Below are 11,323 nucleotides of genomic sequence, written 5' to 3' on the forward strand. Positions count from 1 at the left end.
TTTTTTTCTATGTGAAAACTTCTCATGAGCAGTTTACACTTTTTTTTTTTAAAAAAAAAAACAAACAAAAACAACTCTTCCTGTATTTTTCAAGGTGAACTGAAAAGCTTTAACAATCAAAATCCATGTAAGTGTGTGAACATCACAACATGATGAATGTTCTTTTCAATCAATTCACTGTAACTCTACTCTCCCTTTTGTAACATGGCAATACCACGGTTCAGTGTTGCTTCCCCAGCCAAAGGAACCGTGTGCCTCCAACAGGGCAGTGAATTTATTCAGTTCTCGACACCATTTGAAGTGTTGGAACCAAAACGCGCAAGCTGCTGCCTAGTTCTAAATCGGACTCGTCCAGCACCTTGCCATTCTGGCTGTCATCCAGGATGTCAACTATTGCAAAAGGAACAATTCTATTTGGGTGTCTTTGGCCAGGTAAAAGTGAAAAAGTATTTCAGTTTACCATAGAAGAAACTTCTTTCTTTCAGAATGGATGTAGATATTTGCTTAAAGTTATCTGAAATCTGTGTTAGTCGTTGAACTTCCTAGTTCTAATTTTGTGAGCTTGAGACTGTTTCATTTTTCTATGCTGCACGTGTGTAGGACCTGTTTTTTGAATGTTCTTTATGTATGTTACATCCATTTCGGTCATTTAATGTGACTACTGCTGGTTAACTAAACTATGGCAATATTAACGAGTTACTACATTAACTCGAGGATATGAAAACTGCACTTCCTGAAATGTACTTAACTATGATGATGGATTGCAGAGCATTTCTTACACTTGTCTCATTCTAGTGTTTAGACTTTGGTTTTAAATTTCTTGAATTTTCTTAAACCATCCAGCAACGTGTTCACAGAGAGAACATATTTGGTGGAACACTTAGGTAATTATCCTTGGTCAGTAAGGTATCTGACACCTCACAAGTACACTACGTTAGGTTCTGGTTTATAAAATTTGTGTGCCACTACCTTGCAAACAATGCTAGTTTGCTGACTCACTCTGTATTTATATGATAGACCCACGTATATGGTAGCTACACTGTTGTTAAATTTGTTTTACTAATTTGTGAACAAAGGCTAGGCCACGGGTGGTTCCCAGTTGGTTGATGGAATGCAAAACACCAATACAACATCTGACGTCGTTTCGACGTTTGTACATTGTGAAATTGTACCGGTTTTTGCTTATGCTACAGGAAAACACCTGATGGCATAGGATGAGAAAAATCGACGTCTAGGTCACATTGGCTTTGATCACGTTTCGTGAATATCGTATCTCTAGATTTATCGAGAGAACTTTGAGTTTCTGACAAATGGTGTTTCAATTGGCCCGTTTCACATTGAACAGAATGGGAAAATAGGCCACCGCCAGATGGGCTTTATTTGGAGAAAAACCACGCTGCGTTAGCGCTGGAAGAGCAACGCTGACCGTACCTGGCCCGGCCCCCCTCAATGGTACAGTGGGCTGGCAGCCTCTCTCTCCAGCCTGTGGGTACAGCCGAGGACATGCGTAACCTTCCTTTCCTAGATGCTGTTGCTGCAGTAAAAATGGGGAACAAACTGGAACGTTTCGAGATATTGTTGTTGCAAGTTGAAGCAAATTAGTCCGTATTTTCAAAGTTCCCAGTAAAAACTAATAGAGTAATAGTTTAGCACTACAGTTTTATTCACTTACTGATATGTTCAGTTTGCAACACTATTTTGTATGTTTCTATCCCTGATAGAGTCTAGAGAGTAAATGGGCATATTATTTTGCACAGATCTCCTAATGTACAGTATTTTTAACACAGAATCTTATAGTGTATGTAACAACTCGTAAAGTTAAACAATGATGCAAATTTTCCTTGAGTTCTGCTAGAAGAGGAATCCACTTTGCAATGTCACAACCTCGTTCACTGGTTACTTAAAAACTAGGAAACTTGTAGAATAGAACTTAGCAGCACTAACAGTGCAGACAGATACAATCTTGAGGACCAATAAAGAGCAGCTAAGCAAAATTTATCCCTAGATTTTCCACGTTTCTCAAAAGTTTGCTCCTCTGCCAGAGGAAAAAGAAATTCTAGAGCCTGTAGATATCTATTTATAATATAAAATTAAGAATTTTAAGTCCAAAATTTTGGCATATTTCATACAACTTTTCAAATCTGATTAAAATGATTAAAAAAAACCCTGTTAATAGACAGACTATTAGGTTGCTGTGTTAACTGTTTAAAGGAGCAAGTGACACTTAAAATGCAGCTTAGAATGCTATGAGATGTATAATATTCAATTCAGTTGTTTTTATTTTGTTTAGTTGCAGAGCAACTGTATATATTGTATAACCTAAAATCAACTCTTATTTTCAATGTCCTGGATGCAGTGATTTATAATTAGAGCATGATTAATAAATTTTACTCTTGTTAACCAGTCAAATGTCTGGAAAAAATAAAACTACTTTTAAAATCACTTTGGCTACTTCTCTTCTGTTACTCGGCACTGCTTGGGCAACGTTCTTCTTTTCAATGTGTACAATGAGAAACAGAAACAAGTAGCACTTGAGCAAAAAAATGTACATCTTGTGGATTTTCTGTTGAATGTAGAAACTGTGTAGAGAGCGCACTTAAGAGTAAATTGGAGGTGCAAAGCACCAAATGACTACCCTTGCAATTAACACCTTGCTCCTGTTTTGTTCTAATATCTATGTTAAGCAGAACTGAAGTCTACATTAACAAATTGTTTTTTCAGACAGAGATATAAGCAAGTGTCAGTTTTATTTTACATTTCTACAATATTGACATTAACATACAAAACACGATTTAGGAAAAAAAATTCATGTTAAATATAAAATTCTGTATTGTCCTGGAAACTGAAGATGGAATAATTTCTTCAAGTCACGTTTGGGGAATGAGAAAGTACCATATGCAAGGCTGCGTGGCTCTTCTTGGCACAGCCAGTCTTCTCTGAGTTTGGGTGTAACTACAGTCAGTCCGTGGTGTCACAAAGGAGCCCCGTTTCCTCCTCACACAAACGCCTCTTGTACTACACCCTCGTGTGCTGCTGAAGGAAATCAGGACTTCTCCGACATTAAAACTGAATCAAAGGCTGTAGATAACACTTTGCAAATAGCTTGTGCTTGTTCCTAAAAAAAACAACAAAAAAACCAAAACAAACCCAAACACACAAATTAACTCTTTCTGCAGGACTTCTAAACCGTCTCAAAACTCACTGAAAGCAGAACGTGACCTTTATCATTCTTTTGGCAGAGACATGCAAAATGGAGGAGCACAAGTGAGATTTAATTTGATTTCTGTGGTCTGCAATGACATGTGGGAAGCTGTTTTAAATAAGCTCTTTTGAAACAAGTCAGAGTTGTTAGCTTTCATCATAGCAGGACACCAGCATTCAGACAGTCACTTCATGTGTTCCCCCTCTGCTGCTAAGGGGGTGTGTCATATCATAGTGTCTTGACAAGGAATTCTCCTACTCTTAAGAGGAGATCGCTTCCCTTGCTTATGAATACGAATGCATGCTCTACTACCAGACTCGTTACTCAAGCCCTCCCTGCTCTGTCTGATCTTAAGGAGGTTTTTGTCTTTAAAAATACAGAGGATTGTCCTTAGCAGCTACGATAACACTCTTGAGATTGCAAAGAGCTTTTCTCAGGCACGTACATTCACCGGCAGTTTTAGGGAATGTAGGTATTTCTCCTCAAAGCTGATCAAATGCAGTCAGCAGGGCTTTTCTCCCCTCCTCAGCCAGGACATATTTATACTCTTTTTTAATTAAGCAATTCCCCTTCTGGCAAAAAGTCTTCACAGGGGCCCTGGGTTTTAGAATCTCCCTTTACAATCGAAATACTGTAAACATAAACTCTTACCAAACTATTGCACTGATATACCCAGAGGCTGCATTCTTCAGAGGCTGCATCTGTTGTCTTCAAAGCCAGTAAACTTTTTCCTGCTCCCAGACCATCATCATAGCAGACCATCCGTACAATTAAATAGAGAGCATGCCTATGTAACACATCCTGAAACCATGTGGCAAATAAACGTTACTCTGGAACAGCGCAACAGCTATTTCAGTTTCCCACCTCTTTTGATTCTCTCTCTGTCTCTCTTACAAAAGAATACTTCAGGTTTATTTACAGGAGAAAAGTATTCCTCGGTAAAATTATCATTTTTTAGTTGAGAGTTTAGTCAAGATTCAAAAAGAGTAAGTGGAGGTTTAGCACAACGTTAGCTTTCATTTTTGCTTCTATTTTAGAATTGCATTCACGTGTGGGCTACGTTCCTGGCCGTACCACGAAAGCACACATTTGGTTCCCACCGTCCTCACCCGCCCGCTGTGCGCAGGATGGGTGGCACGCTCCGTACCTCTGACGCAGGGATAACTTAGAACAACTTTTTACTTTTCCAGTATTTTTCCAGACAATCCCCTGTCCCAGTTCTGGGAAGGGTAAACAGGAGAAACTGTTCCCAGAAGAGGGTATGGACAAGGCTAGTTGCTTTAGGGTGGAGGTAGCCCATGCGGCTATAACCGGGCCACTCGTGGCCTGAGCCACAGCGTGGGTCCTGACTCTTGCGGAGATTAGTCTGGGAGACTTCTACTCTCCACCACAGTTGCAGCATTTCACCACATTCCCAACAGTTCTGACCTTGGCCATTCCAAAAAGGGATGGGTCGATGTCATCCAGTACAAGGTGTCTGCAGGCCTACCCTACACAAAGCCTTTCTTCTCAACCAATCCTACCCAACCCATAATACACATCTGCTTTATTCCAGTCATACCACCTCTAGGGTCTTACGACTTCAAAACAGCTCTTTTCCTACGTTCGTGACATCAAACATCTTGTCCCTATCAGTAGCTGAAGAGTGTAAAGAAACACCCACTTGGATAAAGAAGTTCTAAAAAATGGACAGTGAGCTTGATGCCTGCTGTGAAACCCTCCCGGGAGAGCCCTCTGCCACAGCTCCTGAGACCACCTGCTGAAAAACATCTCCATCCCTGACATTTCCTCAGCAATCCCTCACAATTATTCATACCATCACCAACTGTCACACCACGCTGAGGGCAGCTGAAACCAACATGGAACTTAACTGGATCAACCTTCCAGTTTCTGTGTGAAAGATGCCAAGATTCACCTCCAAATTACTTGTAACTTTGTAGAGTTACTTGCTTGGAACTTGCTACCATGCCAAGGTGCATATGGATTATCGCTAAAAGAGGGAGGATAGAATAAAGTCCACAGTCCCCCTGTAAATTCATTTCCTCCCCTCCTTCCAGTATTTGGCTATGAGGGGATTCTGCAGCTGAGAGAGAAACGAGATGGGGGATGGACAAACCGTACCATACGTGTATGTACATATATATAATGTACAAATACACTCAAACGGAACGTGAAGAAGGCCAAAGCCTCAGTGTGACTTCTATAAACACTTCACCTTCAGTTTCTAGTGGCTGCATCCACAAACAATGGAAATGTATCAGTGAACTACGTCTCTGTACATATTTCAGTCACTAAATAATTTCTCAAACACTGGCTGGAATCCATGAGGAAAGTTTTTTATTTTGAGCTTCAGTCATTTTTTTTTTTTTCATCTGAAATAAATAGCTGCCTATTCACCCGGAAAGGTATCTACAAATGGCAGAACTCTCACCGTTCCCCCCAAGTCATAAAGACTGAATTCTTTGTACGAATGCAGAGAAAACCTTTCCATCTTGCAACTCTATGAAAGAGTTAGGTGGACTAACACACTAAAGGACAAATTACATGTCAACAGTAACAGAGATGCAAAAAGCCAGAATTTGGGAAGCAGAATGCAATGCAATAAAATGCCAGTGCAAGCCAGCTTAATCACAGCGGCTTTATCAGCTTGTGCATGCTTTCAGCTCAAAGCCAGAAGAATGATGGATAAAAGTCTTAAAACTACCTATTTGATCTTTACCAAAGTACAAAGGAATTTAAATAGTAGTGTAACCTATGTTCTTAATGAGAACTAAGAATTTAGGAGGACGGGAAAACAAGACACCCAAAAGAATTCAAAGTTTGAGTAGCAACTACTACACTTCTTCCCAAGCATTTGAAACACGTGTTTTATTTTCTGAAGGGACCGAAGGAAACTTTTTGCTCCCTTCAGAGTATTCAGCTATTGAGCAATGCTATTCACCGTCCTCGTACTTGAAGCTTTTACAGACAGGCATTGAGGGGATGTTGACGGGTCATGACTTCATAAGGCCAAGTATTTATGGTATCTGGGGCTCTGAGGGCAACCAGAAGGAAACCACATGGCTGCAATACAAAGCTATACAAAGGCAACTGGAGGGCCCCAGGGAAGAGACCGGATTTTTATATTTAGCAAAAAAAGCTATTTGAAGTGCGCTAAAGGAAAATAAACTACATGTAGGAAATGATGCAAACAAAGAATAGGCTTGATCAATAAAGTGAAATCATGAGGCTTTAATGCTGGAGTGAACTCATGCTCTTGGATTTGGAGTGCAAGGCTGGAACTTCAAAGAGGAAGACTACTCAGGTACTCTTGAAAAACACATCCTTTGCTTTTTCCTCTCCACAATAACATCAACAGGAATCACACTGCTAACTCAGGCTAAGGAACCTAGGTCTTGGCCACCACAGTCATGCTACTTTTCCACATGAGAGGATGGCACAGGGAAGGGAAGATGTGCCCAAAGAGCATAAAGGCTTGCTTGCCTTTTGCCTGGTGCTCTGTCTCAAAAGTTATGGATTTTTGTCATAAATCCAACCAGAGAGCTTTTTTGTTTGTTGTTTTACTTTTGCTTAAAGCCAGAAGTGACATTTTGGTCACGCAGATCATCTATCAGAGAAATAAATGCAAACACTTTTCAACTCTCACCAAAAAGAGAGTTATTTGTGAATCACTTACATACTGATCAGATGTTGAAACTTTAATGCCGTATTTGGAAACTCCCATAATAAACTCCTCTTCACCTGGAACAAAAGGTAACTTTCCATCTTGCTTTGGAGGGAAACAAACAAAAGCCTTTAGTGCAGACAGAAGAACATGAGCAATGGAGATACATAACAGAAAACGCGTTTAGGTGTACTTCAGTCCACTGGATCAGGAACAGCACTGACCCTGCTCATACCTTGTGGTGTGGTCTGCCTGCCACTCTTGCACTCATCAAATCCCTTAGCTTTATGTGGAACGCGTTCAGGGGAGATTTAGACTGGACGTTAGGAAGCATTACCTTACTGAAAGGGTGGTCAAACACTGGAACAGGCTTCCCAGAGAGGTGGTCAATGCCCCAAGCCTGTCAGTGTTTGAAAGGCATTTGGACAATGCCCTTAGTAACACGCTTTAACTTCTGGTGAGGCCTGAAGTGGTCAGGCACTTGGGCTAGATTACCGTTGTAGGTCCCTTCCAACTGAAATATTTATTTTCTATTCTATTCGCTACATGATTCCAGAAAGGAATTTATCATCTCAGGGGGAAGTGGTCAGATCAGATGGGCTGAAAAAATAACGCATGCCCTGTCATGCTGCGCTGACTCTGGATCATCTATGTTCCACACTGGTAGCAGTTTTGCTATTTGGCTGTAAAAACACTTTTAACATATATTCAGATACTTGAAATGTCAAGTTGCTCTAAGATAAACAGACATTCTGCGCTTTTAAAGATACAATCAGCTACCTAATGAGAACAACCAGTTACGGCTTTTAGTACAAAAATAAGTACAAGCAAACACAGTTTGGATGACCCAAATATTATTCAGGTTCTTCAGTCACAGGTTCGTAAGTGACTGTAAACAGAAACTTGACATTTTCCTCTACAGGAAAACTTCTACACTACTGAGGAAATCTGGAGGAGATATTCTTTCACAGATACTAATCCTAACAGAGCTGAAGACGATACAATGACTTTCAGTTGGGATACTTGGTCAGTAATGGCTCAGGAAAAGGGCCTTGGGTCTGAGCCTGCGTCTTCAGAACAGCTTTTTGGGTGCATCTTCTCCAGTTACTTGATAGGATGCAATTGAGTGTGCCAGCTTTTGAGATTCATAGCTTTGTATTTTTTAAAGTAAACTAATTTATTCTAGCAAGTCTAAAATTTACAAAGAAGATGTCATATCATGTGATAATACGAGAGAAATACACCAAGCTGAAGATATTCTGACATTGTTGGTGTTGTCTTTCGTAACCCACTTACCTGTGCAACATCTATGTAATTTATCAAGTCCAATGGCCCTTCGAGACTTTTGCTCTCGTTACACTTCAATTTTTCAATGGCACCAACGTATTTAACTCTGAATTCTGCACACGTATCAGAATTACTATTGCTTTGTCCTGCAACAGAATAAAACAAAGCAGGAAATACAGCTTCCAAAAAGTTATACAAGATTTATGCTGTGTAACAGACTGGTAACACAACTCAGTTTTTCTTAATTAGACACTTTACTTTGAAAACTGTGACTTAATCCTAGATGAATCGTTAATAATACTTCAGAGGCCTAGAGCTATGCACGCATTAGTCACCAGGCTAACAGATTCACCCACGAGTTATTAAAAATACATATTTTAACCTTTTCCATTTTCTGCTCTTTTATACGAACAGACGTGAAGTTAATCCTGCTCTGTACGTACCTGCTTGAACTTTGAATACATACCTGAACTTTTCGTGGAGTCTGTATCTAGACTAGCCACAGTACTAGACCTGGAAAGTCCTCCAAGACTGGAGTCTACAGACTAAGAAAAAAAATAGCATTATCAGAAAGTTACTGAGAACATACTAACAATTCACTTTTAGATGCCCTGCCTCAACTCTTCTTCTTTTTTTTTTTTTTTTTTTAAACAAACTAGTGTTTCTGTTCTAATTACTTAAGCAGCACTGCAAGATGGGGAGAAAAAAAACATCTATTTCTCTCCTGAAGCTATTTTTCTGCCTCAATGTAGATTAGACTGATATAAATTCAGCAGGAACCCTTGAGAAGTCCACAAATCTTTTGAAAGGAGGAAGAAATGAAAGAAAAAGAGAAAATGAACCTTAACGTTATGTCCAGACTTTTCTGGTACTGCATCTTAACTTGAAGAAATTGACAACTACATGCTTGTCACCAATGCTTGAAATAACATAGCAGTGCAAGGGAAGTGAAACGGCACCTTGGAAAATCCAGAATATTCAACTGATCATTCCAAAACCTATCAGACAAAATGGACACATTATTCAAAACGAAGAATACTTTTTAGAGATACTGAGCAACCAACTAGTACTGAAGAATAAACTCATTCTCGGTACCTAGCACCAGGCACCTTCTTAAAGACAGTATTTATCACTACAGAACAAACGTACTACTCTTTTCTCCAAACCATAGTATTGTGCTGCCAGAAGCTCTGGTGTTCGTGGGCTTCACGATGGAAGCAATCAAGCATTCATCTCAGAACACAAGGGCTTTATAGTGGATAGGTTTGGTTTTTTTTTAACTCTCATAACAAAATCTGAGGAATAGCAGAAGTAGAAAGTTCTCCCTGTGGAACATTTTATGGAAATCACATCCTACCATCAGTGGGAGCGAACCACTGAACTGTCAACTTGTAACAAGCAAAAGTGCTTCCATAAACAGAGAATGTACCAAATTCAGCTTACCTTGCTTTTAGTACTGATTTCACTGCTTTGTGAGCTGCTGCTGCTGTGTCGCTTTTTTCCTTTTCTAAACATTTTTCATAATTGGATCAAGGAAAATCCCCTAGGTAGGAAAAATAAAAATGGAAGCTGTCATATCATCAAGGGAAGGAGTTCCTAGCAAACACCACAGTGACTGTGTCCAAAATGGACAAAAACTGGAAAATAGTAAGCTAGTGACTCCGAGAATGGAACTAGAAACGGTCTTTTGGTGCTCTTCATATGTGACTGGGGGAAGTTCCTCAAGCTCTCTGCTACAACTTCCCTATGCTTCTGATTCATAAAAAAACCTACTTCTACCTAGTTTACAGACTGCTGCAAACATCAGTTTCCAATGCATATAATGATATAGATTTAGAAACAAGACAAAATTTAAAATTTTTATTCCCACTTAAAAGCATTAGACAATTTTTATTAGTAACTACAATCTAAGTGCCCTACAAAAGTACATCCAATGCAAACCCTACTCCAAAGACTATGCTCCCATTAAAAAAAAAAAAAAAAAACAAAAACCCCTAGTTATAAAGAACTACTGATTGTAATACTTCTTGGAGCAGCCATTACTGCTTAACATGTTCCTGAAAATTAAGTAAGAAGCATGTTACATTTACTACCTTACAGCTGAGCTACTCAGAGTTCTGAGAGTATTCCAGAAGCATTTTTCATGTATCTGCCCTACCATTTCAATTTCTTCACCTAACATTTGGCCAGCCAGTGTCAAGAAGCAGGCAGGGGGTGCTGAAACCCTCCTTCCCAGCTTCAGAGAAGAATATTTAAATTACAAAGCTTCAGAAATTTTGAGCAGGTGGAAGAAAGAGGACAAAGGAGAAGGCAGCCTATTGGAGACAGTTCACTCTGCAGCAAATGATGGGAGATACACAAGAAGGAGCTTAGACGTGCAACGCAGTGCTGGATTACAGTCCCAGGCTGCTGCTGTGATTGATTGTCATTAGGCAAAGACTTGGTCCCTGGCAGACCAAAAGCAACCCTCAGCGACAAGTGGGTGCAGCGAGGCATCGTGGTGGCACCCAGCACACCCACATCCCTCGGGGCTCCCTCCAGCCACCAGCATGGACCTGGCACTCCCTCTTCAGAGCAGCAGCAGCTACAACACAGGCAAATTTGCCAGTTCTGCCAGCAGTCTCTGAGAAGGGCACAACGTAATATGGACCAATTGACAAGCTCTTTTTAATGCATTAGATGATGAAGGAGCTCTCAGCAGCTCCTTGCTTAGCACATTGCCTTTTCTGCGGTGCATCTTTTCCACCAGGGATGCAGGAAGCCACCGAGCCCTGCCTGCCTCACCCCGCCGCAGAGCCCGCAGTCAGGCAGGGCAGCACCGCACCCGCACGTCTTTCCCCTCTAGCCCCAAACTACAACCTGATAAAGGAGAAAACGCTAAACCCGCTTCCCATAGAGAGGCGAGAGGCGGCTGCCCGGGGACGGCAGGGCCGCGGCCCCTGCCACGGCAGGCAGCGCCGAGCGCCCCTCTGCATCCCCCCCCTCGCCTCTCGGGGACGCTTCGCATCAGCCCCTTCCTCCCGGGCCCGCTGCCAGGACTCCCGCACCCAGGGAAAGGCCGCGCCCGGACCACAGACCTCTGTCCCCACCGCCGCCGGCCGGCCCCTCGCCTCGCCTCACCTCAGCCCACGGCCCGCACGCTCCCTTCCGCTTCCGGGTGGCGCCGCATG

The 11,323-nt window shown here is 41.3% G+C and overlaps 1 protein-coding gene across 4 annotated transcripts; it reads right to left on the reverse strand.

Moving 5' to 3' along the window:
* Nucleotides 1-2,729: 2,729 nt before the first annotated feature.
* On the reverse strand, nucleotides 2,730-11,315 carry ITGB1BP1 (integrin subunit beta 1 binding protein 1). 4 transcript variants are annotated; one of them, XM_074153951.1, is made up of 7 exons: nucleotides 11,274-11,315; nucleotides 9,597-9,696; nucleotides 8,620-8,698; nucleotides 8,163-8,299; nucleotides 6,879-6,971; nucleotides 3,854-4,003; nucleotides 2,730-3,115 (listed from the first exon to the last, which is right to left on the reverse strand). In XM_074153951.1, the coding sequence occupies exons 2-7, from the start codon at nucleotides 9,666-9,668 to the stop codon at nucleotides 3,044-3,046; spliced, it is 603 nt and encodes a 200-aa protein (XP_074010052.1). In that variant the 5' UTR covers nucleotides 9,669-9,696; nucleotides 11,274-11,315; the 3' UTR covers nucleotides 2,730-3,043. The 4 variants fall into 4 exon arrangements, with proteins under 4 accessions (XP_074010052.1, XP_074010051.1, XP_074010054.1 ...); XM_074153950.1 differs by having other exon boundaries at nucleotides 11,231-11,292; XM_074153953.1 differs by lacking the exon at nucleotides 3,854-4,003 and having other exon boundaries at nucleotides 11,231-11,292.
* Nucleotides 11,316-11,323: the final 8 nt, after the last annotated feature.

Source organism: Numenius arquata, chromosome 9 (assembly GCF_964106895.1).
Source record: "Numenius arquata chromosome 9, bNumArq3.hap1.1, whole genome shotgun sequence".
Lineage (NCBI taxonomy): Eukaryota > Metazoa > Chordata > Aves > Charadriiformes > Scolopacidae > Numenius > Numenius arquata.